General features: G+C 47.7%; 2 protein-coding genes across 3 annotated transcripts in view; one reads left to right on the plus strand and one right to left on the minus strand.

Annotated features, from left to right (window-relative positions):
- LOC146209737 (26S proteasome non-ATPase regulatory subunit 6-like) overlaps positions 1 to 14822 on the minus strand; it is a 28300-nt gene extending 13478 nt beyond the window's left edge. The window contains exons 1-3 of the mRNA XM_084603345.1: positions 14582 to 14822; positions 11191 to 11396; positions 10349 to 10494 (exon numbers count right to left, since the gene is read on the minus strand). Of these exons, the coding sequence (XP_084459471.1) occupies positions 10349 to 10494; positions 11191 to 11396; positions 14582 to 14723 (494 nt within the window). The 5' untranslated portion in view covers positions 14724 to 14822. The remainder of the gene's footprint in view (positions 1 to 10348; positions 10495 to 11190; positions 11397 to 14581) is intronic.
- Positions 14823 to 15048: 226 nt separating this feature from the next.
- Positions 15049 to 19069, plus strand: part of LOC146209738 (uncharacterized) — a 43571-nt gene continuing 39550 nt past the window's right edge. The window contains exons 1-2 of one of the 2 annotated variants that reach the window (XM_084603363.1): positions 15072 to 15201; positions 18334 to 18449. The gene's annotated coding sequence lies outside the window, so the exon portion shown is untranslated. Of the gene's footprint in view, positions 15202 to 18333; positions 18450 to 19069 lie in introns of both variants that reach the window. The other variant, XM_084603354.1, reaches the window with a different exon arrangement.

The raw sequence follows: 19069 nt of genomic DNA on the forward strand, positions 1-19069 counted from the left end.
GCAATGACATATCACTCACATTTTTTTAGAATTACAATGTATTGAAATGTTTATCGTAATTTCATGAGCGTATCTATTAATAGGCAAGAGATTTAAGCTGTCACCAACTGAAAACGATGCCTACCCATGAATAGCTACCCTCGCTCTCAGTGCTTGCGCTAAGGCAAAGGCGTTCGTCTGCTGCTGCACTTCGATGGTATGCGGTATCTCAAGCTGCAGCAACGAAGTTGTAGTTATTTGTAACCAAATCTCTAGAAAATCGTCACTTGACAGGCAGCATTTCGCTTAAGCGCTGGCCGGAGACACCACCGATTTTTCTCCGACAAGCCGCCAGCGCCAAGCCAGCACCTTTACGGCGCATCCTGCCCCGCTGTCACCGGCGTCAGAAAAGTGTGCGAGAATCTGTTTTTCCCGTCAATAATGATCCCTGAAGTAAAGCAATGTCAGTAATTAATCCTTGGGGATCGTTGACCTATACTGAGTCGCTAGTAGGTGTAATTGCTGCGACACAAGCAGATTTCTGCTCACAACCTCATAGCCATCATCGCCGGCAGCGCGGCGCAGCTCGCCCTTGCAGTACACGTATACGCTATCCAAGTCCGTCGATTTGAATTGCACCTGTCTCTTATTATGAACAGACAGCAAGGTTGACAATAAGGCAGTGCCACGAGTGAGCCATATATCCTACTAAGCTGGCCATACGAAAGGGCCACCTACTGATACTTCGATGCGAAACAAACTACAGTCGAACCCGGATATATCGAACTCACGGAATATCCCCTTGAAAATCTCATGTAAAAGTATCGAAAAGCCGCGTCATATATCGAACTCAATTTCACCGTTCGTTCGATATATCGAACTCCGCATCATGCACTGGAAAGTGCGCCTTCCCCAAAGACGATCGCATCACACTCGGCCATTTGCTGCGTGACGTTTCAAGCCACACGCAGAAAGAATGACAGGGGACAGTTCGGCACTGCGCCCATTCCCCAAAGGCGCGCGCATCTGAAGTTATCGTTTCCCGTGCGCCAGCACGTGACATTTGCAAGCCATATGCGTGAATGAACCAGAGAGAACCGGTGGGAACGAGAGGGGAAAAACGCGATTGAGTGAAGTGCAAGCCCATTCTTTTGCCGAGCTATCTCTCTCCTTCGTTCGCAGTAGCACGCGCTGTGCTACGCATATGCGCCAAGTCAGCTGAGCCCGTTTTCAGACAGAACGTCGAACGCTTTCTCCAGCGCGCGTTGCGAACCCTCTGAGCGCAGCGGCTGACGTGGCTATGGCACCTGCGGACGTTAAGAAGCGACAGATTTCTCTCTCCTTTCTTTTTTTTTTTTTTTTGCGACAGCCGTCCATTCTTATCGTTGTGCTGTACGCGCAGCGTAGCGTAAGATATGGCGGCTGCAAACGTAAGATGCGGCAGTTTTTTTTTTCTTTCTTTTTTTTTTTTTTTGCAGGAGTCGTTTATCCCTGCATGTATGAATCAACGAAAGCAGGCGGTCAGCTGCGGTCATGACACTGGCTTTTAGCATTTTTCACTTCAAAAAGCAGTTAGCCATCATGCTTTCCAATGATTTTGTGGCAGTGGACTACGCCCGCCTCAAGCGCGGTGTGGTAAATCGAACCAGGCTTGTGCAATCAAGCCATCCCAGGCACTCTGCCAAGTTCACTCCCCGCCACCGCAGGAGCTATTAAAAGATAAACACGCCATGACGTTATCGTTGCACAGCATCTTGGCACGCTGCCAAGAAATGAGCTGTGGATGAGACGACCGAAACAGAGCAGCGCGCGCCATCGACATGCAAGCGAAAACACTCGCGATTCCTGCCGCGGCAACACAGAAACCTTGTTTTGAGCTGCCGCTGTGGTGGCTCGAGCGGCCAGAGGGACGCAGTTCCAACAAGTTGGAAATTTTTCGCTCTGTTGCTGCCGCTCGTCGCTGAGATCGCTCAATTGCTTGCATATGAGCGAGCTGGCCTTAACGCCTTTTTTTCAAATTCTCGGGTGCAAAAGTGGTGGGTGGGTTCATTATGGGAGTCGGTTGATTACGCGACAAATACGGTATCGTTTTTTCGCATCGTAAGTGCCGCCACAAGCCGATTTCTGTATATCGAATTATCGATATATCGAACTATTACGCGATCCCCTTCGAGTTCAATATATCCGGGTTCGACTGTATGGGCCTAGCGACGACCACGGAGGAGCGCACGGCCAAGCGCTATTTGCACCGCGCGCTCTGCCGTTCACGGGCGCTCACGGGCGGTACTACAGCAGAAAGCTAGTAGCATCCGGTGTTGTGAACGCTGCAGAAACCGGACCTTTTTCGACGTTGTGTACAACGGCAAGCAAATGCTGTGAAGACGTGACGATGCTGCCGTACGTGGGTGCTGCACCGCTGGACATTTTAGGTTGTATAGAAGCGCCGTCGGACATGATTTCATGTGAAAAATGCACGCTGCTCTGAATCATACTAGCTCGATAACTTTTTGCGCTCGAACACAGGTGACTCCGTGTATACTCGCTACCGACCTTTTCTCGGTTAACGATGCAAATCAAGGTCGCAAAGCTACGTTCGCAATAAATGCGGTTAGCAGTGTAACTACCGTATACACGCGTGTAATGGCCGCACGCATGTAATGGCCGCACCCTGAACTTTAGAAAGAAAATTGGAAAAAAAAACTTTAAAAAAATTTCCCGAGTAAAAGCCGCACCTTGAGTTTCAGGAAGTTGGGCAGTGCCGTCTACTGTGCGGTGCAAGAAATACGGAACGTTTTGTGGTTACTGCCGCCAGGTGGGGCCCAAAAATCAAGCGAAAGCCAAAATGAAGCGTAAGGTTAGAAGTAGAATTGCCAATAAGAATTGAGAACAAAATATTTGAGGAAAAAAAAAAGTCGAGCATGGGGGCAGCGGCCACCCCCTCCATTACAAAGAGGGCGCTCCTAGCCGCAGCGATGCCCGCCTGTTACAAAGGGTGAGGCCAGCAAATCCAATCTAATCCAATCCAAGTCTGTTCGCTCCTCCGTTTTACAGCTATTTCCTCGATCGCCCGAAGCATATCACGTGCGATCTCGCAATCGGAACGCATCGCTGCCCTGAGTGAGCTGAAGATTTCCTTTTTCCTCGATGGGAAAATACGTTAGTTATACCGCTCACTTTAAGCTGAAAGTGATTCACTACGCGAAAGAAGAAGGAAAAAGAGCGGCTGGACAAAAGTTCGGCGTTGACGAAAAATGTGTACGGCGATGGTGCTCCCAAGAAGATGCCCTCAGGAAAACAAATGTTCAGAGGCGCGCTTTCCGAGGGAAGCAGAGCATGTTTCCTGAAGTTGAAGACTCACTTCTCGAGTACGTGACGGAGACGCGGCGCAACGGCTTTGCTGTTTCGACTGAGATGTTGCGCATGAAAGCGCTAGACATTGCACGCAGCAAGGGGATTGCGGCTACTGTGTTTAAAGCCAGCAATGGGTGGATTTCGCGCTTCATGAAGCGAAAAAACCTGTCCATTCGCCGTCGCATGACGATGTGTCAACGTCTACCCGAGGAGTATGGTGAAAAGCTTCTGCAGTTCCACAAGTTTGTTATCAACAAGCGCAGAGAACATGAGCACCTTCTTTCTCAGATTGGTAACACCAATCAAACCCCGGTTTGGTTTGACGCACCCCAGAATGTGACAGTCGAGGTGAAGGGGAAGAAGAGCGTGCGTGTGCTTACATCGGGGAGCGAAAGGCAGTGATGCACGGTCATGCTTTGCATCACAGTGGATGGACGAAAACTACCGCCTTACGTAGTTTTTAAGCGGAAACGTCTACCTGCAGAGAAATTCCCTGATGGCATCTTTGTTCGTGCGCAGGACAAAGGATGGATCACGGATGAGCTGGTGACAGACTGGTTGAAGTGTGTTTGGGAGAAGTGAGGCAGGGGCGAATCTTGCGACGTGTTCTCTACTCGTCCTAGACAGCTTCAGGGAGGCACCTGACAGAGAGCGTGCGGGAACAGCTCCGCGCATCTAGCACAGACTTGGCCGTCACACCTGGAGGCATGACCGGCATGCTTCAGCCGCTGGACATCTCCGTAAACCACCCTTTTAAGTGTAGATTTCGCCATGCGTACAGTGAGTGGATGGCAACGGCCCTCCACCAGAAGACTCCAACCGGCCGACTAAAACGGGCATCGCTTGTGGCCGTTTGCCACTGGATACTCGAAGGTGGGCCACGGTTTCGTTCGAGACTGTGGAAAAAAGTTTCAAGGTGACAGGGATATCAAACAGGCTGGACGGTACGGAGGATGACCACATCTGGGACAAGGACGAGCCTGAAGTCCCGATGAGTTCGGAGGAGGAGGACGACGAGGAGTGATGTTTTGGACATGGGACGAGCCTGAAATCCCGACGAGTTTAGCGGAGGAGGACGAGGATTTTTTTGACAATAATAACGGCAGGTACCACCGCGAATAATTTTTTTCGCTGTCTTTTTTTCTCATGTAATCGCCGCACCCCCTGATTTTTCACCCCAATCTCGAAAAAAAAAGTGCGGCCGTTACACGCATGTATACGGTATATAGCATAAACGAGGTCGGTTTTGCATAAGAACAGCAGTAACCATGCACGTTAGCGAAAAGCGCGGTCAAGCTAACATGCCCGTGCGATATTGCGATGTTTTTTTTAGTCAAATCCATGTACAGTGGAGACCACTTACAACGTAACCGCTTATAGTGTGGGACCGGATATAATGTACTTTTTGCCGGCCACCAGTGTGACCCTCATAGAACTCGATGCAAAATCAAACCGCTTAATATGTGGTCGCACGAAGCGAAATACCGGTTATAGTGCGGTTTTGAAATCCGCTCGGTGACAGTGCGGAACAGCAAGTGTGCATCCCTACGTGGCACCGGGCTTCCCTACACGGCGCACAGCTGGCGCGCCGGAGCCGCCGCTGCGCGATGACTCGGAGTCGCCGCTGCCGCCGCGCGCAGCGTGCAACCTCCCACGCCCACTCTTCGTCTTGTACAAGATTGCGCAACAGCTACGCTTCTCTCTCCCCGGCCACAGCCGGTCTCGAGGGAGAGCGCGCGCTCGCTCTCTCCCTCGAGACCGGCCGTGCCCCGGCGCTCTTTCGCTTTCCTCCTTTCCATGCATTTCAGTCGCATCACGTTTTCCAGCCACGACCAACGCTTTCCTTCTTTCTCCTCGCCGTTCTTTTCGTTTCCTCCTTTTCATGCATCTGAGTCGCATCACGTTTTCTAGCCACGACCAACGCTTTCTTTCACTTGCGCTTCACTCCTTCGCTCTTTTCGTAAGCGGAAACGGTCGGTTTGGGTGTCCCTCGGTCCCTCCGTTTTTGTTCGAGGTTCAGGCAGCGTGTTGTGTGCCTTCGATTGCGAGCAGTGGATCTGTGGTCGTGATCCGTGGCCTTCAAACAGTTTGGGGCAGGGGCAGTGGCGGTGTTCTGTCTTTTTGTAAGTCGATCTTCGTTGCCGAGCTGCTATCCTTATGGCGTCTGCTTTTCAAAAGCCCGGGAAACGACAGGCCTTATCTCTGGAAACAAAGGAGCGCATAATCAAGGACGTGGAAAGTGGTGTGACGAAAGCTTCGGTTGCCAGGAAGTATGGTGTCGCTGACACAACAGTTTCGGCAATCTGGAAGAACCGTGAGAACCGTGACAACATACGGAAGCAGTTAGAAAAAGACTGCGCGTCTCTGGCAAGAAAAAGGATTCGTACGCCTAAGTATGAAGACGTTGATGAGGCCTTGTTTAGGTGGTTCCGCGAAGTGCGAGCACAGAACGCCCCAGTAAGTGGCCCGATTCTCTAAGCGAAGGCTAGGAACTTCGCGCACCTATTTGAACATGACGGCTTCAATCCACTGAATGGATGGATTCAGCGATTTAAAGATCGCCATGGGATTAGCTGCAGGGTGATTTCGGGCGAAAGTGGAGAGGTCAACGACGCCTGCATTCAAGCGAGGTTCGACGTTCACCTTGAGACGCTACTCTCAGCGTACGCGGACAAAGACGTGTACAATGCCGATGAGGCTGGCGTGTGCTATAACATGCTTCCCAACCGAACCCTCGCATTGAAAGGCGGCCCTTGCTCCGGCCGGTCACTGTTTTGTTTTGTGCTAACATGGACGGATCCGACAAGCGGCGCTTGCTTGTGATAGGAAAATCGAAGAGGCCCCGATGTTTCAAAAAAAGGGAGCATCTTCCGGTGACATACGAGGCAAATTCGAAGGCCTGGATGACCCGAGAATTGTTTAGCAAATGGCTGAAGAAGTTTGACGACGACATGGTCTCGGCAAAACGAAGAGTCGTTTTATTGCTTGATAACTTCACTGCTCACAATGTTGATCCAAAACTGAGTGCAGTGAGCCTGAAGTTTCTGCCGGCAAACACCACTGCGAAGTGCCAGCCTCTTGATCAAGGCGTGATTGCTACGGTGAAAGCCCTGTACAAGAAACGCATGTGTGAGCGCGTGGTTTTAAATTTGCAACGACAGGAAGCTGTTAAAGTTGATGTGCGCGGAGCCATTGACATGATAGCAGCGTCTTGGTGGCAAGTGAAACCGACAACAATCAAGAGGTGTTTTGAGAAGGCTGGGTTCGTGCGCGATGCCGGAGCTTCGAATGACGGAGCTCCGGACACCGATCGGAGCTGCGATGCCGGTGACGAGGCCGTCGATGCTAACGAAGTGTGGTCCGATCTTGTGGGAAATCACTTTGTGGATGCATCCGACACGTTCAAAAGCTACGTCGACGAGGATGAAAACATGTCCGAAATCATTGAGGAGGCAACCACCGACGAGGCAATCGTTGCGGCAGTGCGTTGTGCTGCAGAGAACGCACCGGATGAGTCGGACGATGAGTCGGATAATGAGGATGAGGACACGCCAGAAGTCTCGTGCAAGGACGCAATAGAATGCTTAGGTAAAGTAAAAGCCTACTGCACGAGGAACGACTTCAGCGATGAGGTGTTGAAATGCCTCAGCTCGGTGGAAAACGAGCTAATCCGTAACGCCGTGAAGAGGCAGCGGCAGGCAAAAATTACGGCTTTTTTTCCCAACAGCTTATAATGTGCCCCAAAAAGCGATGCTTTAGCATACCCTGTGTAGCGCGACGGCGAAGGTTTGCACGACCGCCTTCGCGGAACTGGTCACGTGTTGATAACAAGCGCATACGCAATTCCGTGGCGGCGGTCGCTTTGATTTCCGCGATTGTGCTGCACGCGGAATGCTAGAACTTATAAGCGGCCAGAAGACGAGTGTATTTAATTTTGTTCAGTGATTAAAAGAACGTTTTTGAAAGGAAAGCTATCCATCTGGTGTGTATTGTTACCTGAAAAAAAAAAAAAATGTTTTTGGTTACAGTGCGGTACTGCTTATAGAGCGGATTTTCGCGAACCCCGTGACCTACGTTATATGCGGTCTACACTCAAATGCACAAATAAACTGAATATTAGCTTGGGGTCATTGTGCTTGCAATACAATTCAATTTTAAGGCATCTCCGTGAAAACTAATTTTCACATAGGGCTACAGCATCCACATCGGCACTGCCATTATTTCAAATTGACACTTGGTTTTGCCGTGTAACAGCGACCACCGAAAGTGTCATTCTTCCTAAGTAAGTGCACTTCGTGAAAGTGTCACTAAACTTGCCCGTCTGAGTGGGGTATTAAAGTCTTCAGTTTTCATCTGTAGTGCAATGTCTCTCGCCTTCTCCAAAATAGGCCCGGTCACTGGAAGATTGGAACTTGAGCACGTTTAAACCACAGGAAAAGTAATTTCTTGAGGTCCTCATGTTAGGCCCGACGTATCCTTTTCCTATCGGGGGCGAAAGCACCGCTGTTATATGCTTTTTCAATCTTGTCACGATCCTTCAGAATCCTTGAAAGCATGCACTTTGGGATGCCATGCCTTTTCGCGACAGCAGTTTTCGACTCCTTGGCACACTTCACATCATCAAGAATTTTCATCTTGGGCAATGCATTATGGGGATGCTTTCTAGCAGCTTCTTCCATACTGCACGCCGGAAAGAAGTCACGAAACACAGCCACGGAACAGAGCAAAATGGCACCCGCACAAAAAAAAGAAAAAGGCAGTATTGGATTGGATTCTGGATATCGACATCAACAAAGACGATTCATGCACAGTTTCGGCTTCTTTTATCCGTGTTGCAAGCAAAATGGGGTTTCGATAGTCAAGTGCGACTCTGCACTGATTGCATATGAAACCAATTACTTTTATTGAAATTGTTTCATTTAAAAGGAGTTTTCGTTTAGTGCGCGTCCATTGTATATGGTGCTAGTTTCGAATACCAGGTGATGTCCCTCGGTAGAAGTTGCCATCGTGGCTTCTTTTGCATGAGATGACCTAAACGTGTGGATGCAACAAAGCGCAACTTACTCAAAATGCCATTCTAAATCTTCAAATGTTTCTTCAAGGTTTGGTACATAGACAGAATATATCTATACTCTTACACCCACATCTGCATACACTGCGAGCAGAAGACACGCAGGCGATGCAGCATGCAGAAGGAGCACAATGCTCCTTCATGATTGGCTGAACAGGGCTCCTACCTTCTACAGTGCTGCAAGGAAGTTATGAGCTAGAGCACAGCAGCTGCTATTGGACAAAGGGAGAAAGTGCAAAATGAAATCTAGACCAATGCCATCGTTTTAAACAGCATAACATGAGCTGGTTTCATGCTCTCAATCTTCTGCTCGCTTTATGCATAGTGGAATGAACGGCACTACTTATAATTCCCTCTCTGAAAGAAAGGCTATTTCGACATGCCTGGTGTGCTCATATTCAGGGGCAATTCTTTTAGGATGAATTAGGTACTTCTGATGAGACTAACAAATTGTCTACTCCTTTGAAGTTTGTCAACCTATCGTGTAATGAGGGGGCATTTCCCCCTAACAGTCACTCTGTTGCACTTGAGATGGGCCGTATGTATGACTTGGCAAAAACGCTGGACAAACCACTTTTGAGTACTACGGTATTCAACTTCAGCCATCTCTGAAAGTGAAAACAAACTCTGAGAACAACAGTGCTTTGTTGGCAAGCTGCTACAGAGGTTCTACACCTGGTGACAGCTTTTTTTGGCAGTGAAGGAAGGGCAGAGTCCATAACACTGTCATTTCGCCTAACTCATTGCCTGCATCAGTGTACCCGGCTGCATGCAGAGTTGCTCTCTCTGTAGTACATTCACACCACCACTGGCTGGGGCAGCTGGTGCCACCTATCGGAGATTTCTGTAACTGGACTCACCTAGCAGACTTACTGTAACCAGAAAAAGAATTTTTTTCCTTGACTATAAATGCTGAAAGCTGTCATTACTTCTAGAAATATGCCTTAAATAATGAATATAAACAATATGAGAATGAATTAAATGAGAGGCAGTATTTTGGCTTGGAAGCTTTCACTCCCTTTGACTTTTGGCATTTTGACCCCATCGAAACGTGGCTGCTGCAGCTGAGATAAAAAATGAGCTGTGGTTTAGCTTGTGGTTAAACCTTGAGTTACGCGAGAGCAGTCTGCATGGCTACACTTAGGTTTGGCTTGAAAGTAAAGACATGGCTTTTGCACATAGTAGTTTACTCTACGATTTCAGCTTTCCTCTCGTCATTGACCATTCTCATTCGGGTGTAGAAGACATTTAGTGGTATTACATATCTATGTCGAACTCCGGGGCACACCGCCACCACAACATTCGAACGAAACTTCTGTCCTAGCAACTTGCTGTTGTTATTCCGGGGCACACGGGGCACACCACCATCACAATGTTCGAATGAAACTTTTGTCCTAGCAACTTGCTGTTGTTATTCCGGGGCACACCGCCATCACAACGTTCGAACGAAACTTCTGTCCTAGCAACTTGCTGTTGTTATTCGCCTCTACCAACCACAGAGCTATGTCTTTTCCTTCTTTTTCTTCTTCTCACGGTCAGGCGTGGACAGGCACGGCGAAATAGCGAGACAGTGGCCAATGTAGCTCTCGCTACAAAACCTGGTTCCCTAGCTCAGCAGTCAAGCAACCCACTCCTCAGCCATACAGCAAGGCACAAATTGAAATGAAATAAAATAAGCAACCCTGAAGGAGAGGTAACATGTAAAGAGCATGGAGGCAAAAGTAAAACAAGGCAGCAGAACAAAAAAATCCCAACGCCTGGAAGATGGCAGCTGCTCAAGAGGCCAGGCAAGAAAGAAAAGGATGGCAAAGTAGCAGCAGGGTAGTCAAACATGAGGAGGAGCAAAAGCTGAGGGTCAGGAGCATAATGTGCAGGAGAGCAGCACAAACACAGGAACATGAAAGCCAGCTCTTAAAAGGTACAGCACAGGAGAAACACTGTTCTCACCTCTTGGCCTTGTCAATGTTGCGGGTAATAAGGTCGTGATCGAGGTAGAACAACCCCAATCGGATCAGGTGGAAGAGCAGGTCGAGCCGGTGGCCCAGCGACACCGTCTTGTCATATGTCTTGCGCAGTTGCGTCAGTGCTGCCTCCTGCAGACACAAGCAAGGGTGGGCAACCCTCAGATAAGGAGGAAAGTGGGCTACTAACTTTCAAAGTGAAATGCCACACCTTTTTTTTTTTTTTTTTTGTTTCAGACCCCATAGCTGAACATATGGTCTTGAGTCCAGTACCTCATAGCAACTTTCAGTCCTACCAGTTTCATTTAATAAAATGAGCTTGACAGAGCACGCAGGAATACACAAAACAAAGAAAGTAAGCAAAGCAGCCGCTTCTTGAAAATTTGTCCTGCCCGCAGTGTTAATATGGCAAGGCAGTGCGCAGCAGTGCTTCAGGAAATGACAGAAAAGAGAAAACAGACACAGTGATGTAACACGGCACACATTTTCCCTTTCTTCCCTAGCGACCACTACATAAATCTTATGTCAACTAGACCCAAAATCAAAGCTGCACGTTCTTTTTATAATGCTGAACTGTTTTGATATTTTGGGACATCTTTCAATATCTTTGGAACATTTTCCAAGCATCATGAAAATGCACACTGGACATGAGAGCGCACAGTAGTGGAAGGTTCTGGTTTGAATAGTTACGACCGCCTGGGGTTCTGCACCGCCATGGCACAAGTAGAGGGTGTTTTTGAGTTTCACCTCCATCAAACACAGCAAAACCAGCGGGGATTCCATCCCGTGATGCTGGCTGCAAAGCTTTCTTTTGCCAGCAACACACACCTTGTCCCCTATGCGGCTGAGGTACTCAGCCTTAACCAGGTGGGCCTCACGGACTTCCATCTCACTCAAGTTCTTCTCGGCATCCTCGATAGCAGAATCAAGCCGTGCGATTTCAGCAGTGTTGGCCGTCTTCATGTTGTTTAGGAGATGATGGTCAACGGGCCAGCCAAGCTCGGCACAGGTCTCCTCGTAGAAAGGAGCCATATCTGCAAACAAATCAAGATTCACATTAAAACATTGCACATGTGTGTCTGTAACAAAACATCCATACCGCAGCGATGAGTAGATCGACCCTGCCCAAAAGCAGACCAAATGTCTTTTGGCAATCAACATATGTTCAAGTTTTACCTTGGCAAGATGACTTACGTGAGACTTATTAAACTGCTGCCTAAAAATTTACACAAGCTTGTCAGTGTACAGGCAAGTATCTCAATTATAAGTGACAAAGCCTGAACAATGCACTGCTTTGACCCACTCACCCCTATTTCCCTTCAGGCCCTCTCTTCATTGTCTGAAATTCTAACTTTTCTTCCACATACTGTTGACATACAGGATAATTGGGGTGAATTATTTCACTGCCTTTTGAAAGGTTTTGAATGAGTAGCCTGATTGCGTAAGATACAAGCTTCTTTCAGCTGGTGCTGATTAGTGCTTACTCCTGTTATGCCTTGCATTGAGAAAGCACTGTGTAAATAAGTAAATTAAACTACAGCTTAAATTAGTTTTTGCATCATTTGAGAGTCCACTAATATCAACAAGGCTTTGAAGTGGGCTAGTTGGTAACGTGTTGCACATGTTGAATTTACGGTGGTGAGTGGAAGCCAAAAACACGGATGTAGCATAAGAACAGACTAACATCACAAGCGCAAACTAACAACTACACTTTAATTCAAAAGAAACTTGCAAGAGATATGGGATACCACTCAGAAAGGCAGAGTAATAGGAGAAGCAAGCAAACAGGTGAGAGCAAAAGTAATCGAACAACCTGTGCACATAGCTGGTTTCACAAAAGAAAATTGGGGAAAAAAAAAAGAGTATGGCATCATAAGGTGATGAAAAATTGCATCACAGGGCCTTCGATTTCGAGGAAAGAACCCACACCCTTAAAAAAATGGTAGTGTTCAAAACGTCTGAGCTTGAGAGGCCAATTAGCCTCAGACCAATGTAATGAAACTGCTTCGAATGCCAACGTGACATGTATCTCGTTACGTATCAATGGTGTGTGCTCAGGCTGCACATTTATCAGCTTTCACTTCTGGCTCTATCGATAGCCTGTGCACCAAACAATGATGCGTGTAGTCCCCATTACTCTTTCTTTTCCTAGCTCTTCATGACATCTTTATTCTTCTTGTCCTACCCTTATTACCTACCATGAGTGGCATCTCACAGTCCTTTCAAGCTTCTTTCAAATTAGAACGCTTCACCATGCTAGCCTTGCATTTGTGTTTTCGCTCAAGTCTCAACAACAGAAGTTCAAAATGCACTTGCAAGAGTTTTAAGGAGTGAAACAGCTTGGCAGATAAGAAATGAGTCTGCTTGCTCTACTTCTGGACAATTTTTTGTGGCTATGCAGCCAAAGCTACAGAGTCAAAACGCAACAGCTCACTGCGCAGCTGAATATAGTCTCTTGATAAACTTTGCAAATCATGCCCTGGAATATTATATCACTACAAAAATGCCTATTTTCTTATTATATTAAGATTGCACTGCAATATAGACCAGCACAACATTAGTGTAGTGCATTTTAAAATCGGCACAAGACACCATAAAAAGGGGATGACTGCGCCATATGTCAGGAGTCTCCAGAAGTGGATGTTGGCTGCTGCTGCGTCTACCCGTAGGTTTCTGTGAGTTTTCACAATGTGCTTGTTTAGGCAACATACGTAGCATCTGATATTCATTAACTGTGAATGACCTTAAAGGGCTACTTAAACCTTAAAGGGCTACTCCGGGGGTTTTTCGACATTCGAATATTCAGATAAAAATTTGACTATGGGTTGTCCTATCCGGCCTGACGCATTCTACCAAATTTGGCCGCCATGCAATAATTCGTTCCAGCGCAACACGGTTTTAAAATGTGCAGTTTTTGTGGACTCTTTTGAAACGATTTCTGCGGAGCAACACTGGGTATGCGGCATCACAAACAGTACAAACGTGTTACTGCTCACTCCCCGCATGATCATGAAATTTTGAGGCCTGTATCGGGTTATCTCAGACATCTTAAGTACTCTAATAATTTCCATATTTTAATTCCACCATCCAACGCACTTGCGAGTGTTTTTTTCGAATATTGTGTGTGACGTCACTGTTTCGTCGACTGGAACATCGTTTATGGCCATGAAAGCAGTTTCGGTTTCGATTTGTTTTTGCTTTTTAAGAATAATTCTACTTGGCGCGGTAACTGTCCCACTTGATTTCTGTGGACACCTCAACCGCACCGTAAGGGAAGGGAGGAAGGTGGGTGTGAAAGTGGAAAGAGAAAGAGGAGCCGCAGTGGAGGGCTACAGAGTAATTTCGACCACCTGGGGATCTTTAACGTGCGCTGACATCGCACAGCACACGGACGCCTCTTCATTTCGCCTCCATCGAAATGCAGCCGCCGAGGTCGGGTTCGAACCCGGGTACTCCGGCAGATCATCAATGTCAAGTTTGTTTCAAAGTGTGTGCACCTATGCTGAAAGCAGCAACTCCTCATACTGAAGGTTGAAAGATAGCTGTTTTCAGGTTTTCAGTTTCAGACAAAATTTGCAATACATTCACACTGTTCCCTTTGGCTGTTACACACTAAGCTCTTTTATTATGACCATGTTTGGGCCGTGTGTGGACACCTCAATCCAAGCATGCCTAACCGAAAGGCAGCGTTGCCGCTGGATTGACAGCATTGGTACCCACAAAGTGAAACCAAAGCACATTGACGGCTGTATTAAAGAATTAGCTCGGTAAAATAAAATATATTTAGCAAATAGTAACGCCTCAGAACATTTACGACTAGCATTGGAGTCTTCAAAGGTATCGAAGGCGCCTTTCCAGCTGAGTCATTGTAATAAGTAGCAGCTTTTACGGTTGGGTGTAAGGTATGAATTATGCTAACTAGCCCTTATAACCCTCTGTCAAGGTGGTTTGCATGCTTCACGCGCTAAGCGGCGTCCAGCTACGTCGTATTTTTCTCAAATGTTCTTTTTACACGCTTCCTAAGTCTTTCACTTTGACAGTATGTAAGTGCTATCTTTCCCCAAGACGGGGGGAGACTTAGTCGCAAGCGGCCACAGGTGCTTGATATACTACTCGCACATGAAAAACGACTCACGGTTTAATGAGCAAGGCATTTCACGAGCCAGTAGGCAAAAGAAACTTCTCACCAACCAAACCACGAACAAGTTCAGGTGCTTACTGTGCTCAGTGATCGCCGCCATGAGGTCTTGCTTGAGCTTGTCGTTCTTGGGATCATGATGGGCCAGCACAAATTTAATCTGTGCCAACTCTAGGTTGGGATTCTTTTCCAGGCTTTCCTCTTCCAAATTTTCAATTGGCATGATGAATCAAAATTGATCCGGCACACGACGCGCACACAAACAACACTCACGCACGCTACGAGAGCCTTCAAGCCTAGAGGGATGAGAGTTCTTCTCTGGATGTATGCATATTAGTACTGTTTGATACTCTGAAAGAAGTAAGCAGCGTCACAATGTTCAAGACGTCAACGTTATGTTGATTACAAGTTGAAAACACATAATTGCGATTATTTTACTTCAACTAATAACCCACCTAAAATTATTTGTGTTTTTATAATATGCCAACTAACTTTTAAATTTAAGGTGTTAATAAACTTTGTTGCACAGCTAGCGCCACTAACAACTCCGAAGAACGGAGTTTTTATGCAATGCTGTTGCGTTCAGTTTAAAAATGCAGCGCGCCCGCTCGTTTTCGGACGGTCACTGAATGCTGCCTCGGATTCTCATTAATGCTGTTAACACCTTGCTGGATCGACCGCCACGATAAAACGAATTCGAGGTAGGCGTTTCTCTACCTTTGTCCTATTGTGCTTCGTCTCGAAGCGGTTGCTACTCCACTGCGTTTCGGAGGCCTCGGCGCCGCCGTTTATGAAGCGGTCGGGCTAACTTCTCAAATTTTATAGGGTACATTAGCTGGGATTTTATAACCTCCAAAACGTTGTTAATTGAAATGCTGGGATCACCACCGCTGGCTGCTTTCGAAAGCAGACTGCAGGGATATCAATACCATGTTCTGTGCATGAATCTGGGCAGGCTACACTGCCATCCACTTGGGTTTAAATAGTGCTGGGTGGAAATTAAGGCGCTATATTTCCTCCGCAATAATGAGTATTTGTTCGGAAACGGTCGGGAAATCCAATTTTAAAAAAATAGTAACGAGGACTGGTACCTCAATGACAACAGCAATCGGACATCAGAATAAATACCAAGAAAAGAAAGCTTCAGCAACTAATCTTTATACATATTTAATGGGGTAGTACTCGTAGTCATAGGAAAAACTCCTTGTAGCTGGGATGCTCATTCTGATAATGCTAGCAATTTCCAAAACAACTATCCGCTCCTAGTTATTTCCAGTTGAAACAGTAGCTACCACTCTTCTGTGATGATAGACCGGGTCCCTTTGCTTGAGATATGGAAGTGAAAACAATTCTACACGTGAACAACCCGTTTTGCAATGTCCGGCAGGAAAACAATTATATTGTTACGATGAAACAGCAAAGAGGTGTTTATTTACAGTGATATGGCAGTGGGATAAGGTGAAGCCTACTAGCCCCAAGCACCAACGCTTTTTCCTCTTTTTGTCCCAGACCATCACAACCCTTCGTCGTCAGTGGCGTGACATTTCCCCCCTACTCAGCCTAAGCCCTCTGGGCGTGTTCGTGAGTCGTGCGAGGCTGACACGGCTTCAAGCGGGCAACATGACATAGTTCGGTTTTGGCAGACCGACGACCCGATGCTGTCAGGCGGGCTACTGCATAAGTTAAGTCACTGATGCGTTTGACAACCATATATGGTCCATCATAGTGGGCCAAGAGTTTTTGATGGAGGCCACGGCGCCGAATTGGGCGCCACAGCCAGACTAGATCACCTACAGAGTGCGTGACCTGCCGGTGACTGGCATCGTATCGCACTTTAGAACGTTCTTGTGAAGCACCAGACCGTAATCGGGCGATTCTCCGAGCTTCTTTGGCGAGACAGAGGGTCTCAGCCAGGCAGGGGTCTTCACGGCTTGTGAAGGGCAGGATAGTATCCAGAGGGTAGCGTGGCGGTCTGGCATAGAGAAGGAAAAATGGACTGTACCCAGTCGTCGCATGCGTGGCGGTATTAAACGCATACGTGATGAAGGGTAGTATGGTGTCCCAGTTCTTATGCCCTGCGTCCACATACATGGCTAGCATGTTGATAAGCGTTCTGTTGACGCGCTCAGTCAAGCCATTTGTCTGGGGATAGTATGGCGTCGAGTGTCAGAAAGTTACGGAGCATAAACGCATGAGCTCTTCAATAACATCAGCAGTGAATTGTCGGCCCCGATCAGTGATGACAATACGTGGCGGCCCGTGTCGTAAGATGACCGAGTGCAGCAAGAAAAGCGACACCTGATGCGCCGTAGCAGATGTAAGAGCGGCGGTTTCACAGTAACGTCTGAGATAGTCCACGCAGATTACAATCCAGCGATTTCCATCCACGGACTTCGGAGACGGACCTACGAGGTCAATGCCTACTTGATCAAACGGAGCTGTCGGGGTCTTCACAGGGTGCAGCAAGCCAGATGGAGCTGCAGTTGGACGTTTGTGGCGTTGACATTGCTCGCAACTGGCAACGTATTGTTCAATCGTCGAGCGCATTCTGGGCCAGTAAAATCTTTCTTGAGCACGGTGGAGTGTTCGAACCGATCCCAAATGCCCAGAGGTGGGATCATCATGCATAACACGCAATACGTCCGTGCACAGCGTCTTGGGAACTACGAGTAGGTATCGCTGGCCGACAGGCGAATCTCTTTTTCCATAGGTGGCCATCACGCACACAAAAACGGCTTGTAGGTACGCTGGCTTCGGCGGCGGCAAAGAAAGGCTGCAGACTGCTATCATTTTGCTGTTCCTTTTGAAAACACTCGTGTCAGGGAATGCTGGCTCGAGGGTCGATATATAATTGTCGAAATCGTCACTGTCAGGTCCGGTCGTGGCCATTGGCATCCTAGAAAGACAATCTGCGTCTGCGTGACGCCTTCCGCTTTTGTACACCACGGCAAAGTCATATTCCTGTAACCGGAGGGCCCAGCGTGCGAGGCGACCACATGGGTCTCGAAGGTTTCGCAGCCAACAGAAGGAATGATGGTCAGTTACGATAGTAAACGACCGTCCGTACAAATATGAACGGAAACGCTGCACAGCGAAAACTACAGCCAGGCATTCCTGTTCGGTGATTGTGTAGTTTCGCTCCAGCTTGCTCAGGGTATGACTTGCGTACGTGATAACATGCTCTCGTTCATCGTGCCGTTGGACAAGGACTGCCCCGAGACCGATTCCACTAGCGTCCGTGTGAACTTCTGTCACTGCAGCAGGATCAAAGTGACGTAGGATGGGTTTCGATATTAAAAGAAACTTCAGCTGACGAAATGACGTGTCGCAGTCTGGTGTCCAGTCAAAAGTGGAGTTTTTGTTGAGAAGGCACGTCAATGGGTAAGCAACGTTGGCAAAGCGATGTATAAAGCGTCTAAAATACGAACACAACCCTAGAAAACTGCGCAACTTCTTCACTGTCTGCGGGGGTTTAAAAGACTCAACAGCGGCAGTTTTCTGGGGATCCGGCATTACACCATCACCATTGACAAGGTGTCCTAGCACCAGCGCTTGGCGCTCTCCAAAGCGGCACTTTTTAGAGTTTAGAATTAAGGCGGCGTTGTGCAGACAATTCAAGACGCATACTAGACGGTCATTGTGTTCTTGGAAGGATTTCCCAAATATGACGACATCGTCCAGATAGCAAAGACAAATGTCCCATTTTAAGCCGCGCAAAACTGTGTCCATAAAGCGTTCAAATGTGGCTGGCGCATTACACAGCCCGAATGGCATAACATTAAACTCATAAAGGCCATCTGGCGTTACGAAGGCTGTTTTTTTCTTATCCGCAGGGTCCATTGGAATTTGCCAGTAGCCAGATCTGAGATCAAGACAAGAAAAATAGGACGCACCAGAGAGGCAGTCGAGGGCATCGTCTATGCGAGGAAGAGGATAGACGTCCTTTTTGGTAACAGAATTTAGACGCCGATAATCGACGGAGAATCGCCAAGAACCGTCTTTCTTGCGTACAAGAATAACAGGGGCAGCCCAGGGGCTAGATGACTCCTGTATCACCTTCTTCTGTAGCATGTCCTCCACTTGCCCATGAATGACTTTGCGCTCAGATGGGGACACGCGATATGGCTTTTGACGAATGGGACGAGCCGAACCAGTGTCGATAGTATGATGGGTCCGATGTGCAGGGCGAGAGGTCGGTCCATCTGTTTGAGAAAAGTCAAACATAGGCGAAAAGGGTAGAAGAATATCCACAAGAGTACGGCGTTGAGGTGAGCTGAGATCGGCGCTGATCATGCGGAAGATCGAAGTTTCATCAGTAGGCAGAGGTGCGGTGGCACTCGTAGCATCTGTGACCAAAGCAACGATGTGGGGCGCATCGGGTCCACAGGAGGCAAGCTTCAATCCCGTTGGTAAAACTGCGGGTTCGGACGATGGATTGATTGTCCATAACGAGGCACTTCCGTGATGCACAAAGATCATACAGTGAGGGATAATAACATTTTTCTTCAAGCATGCTGAGTGAACAGGGTGCACCACGGCCTGAAATGAAACCTGGTCAAGAAGTGGAGC

The sequence above is a fragment of the Amblyomma maculatum genome, chromosome 1, assembly GCF_055883805.1.
Source record: "Amblyomma maculatum isolate TAMU_Amacu chromosome 1, ASM5588380v1, whole genome shotgun sequence".
NCBI lineage: Eukaryota > Metazoa > Arthropoda > Arachnida > Ixodida > Ixodidae > Amblyomma > Amblyomma maculatum.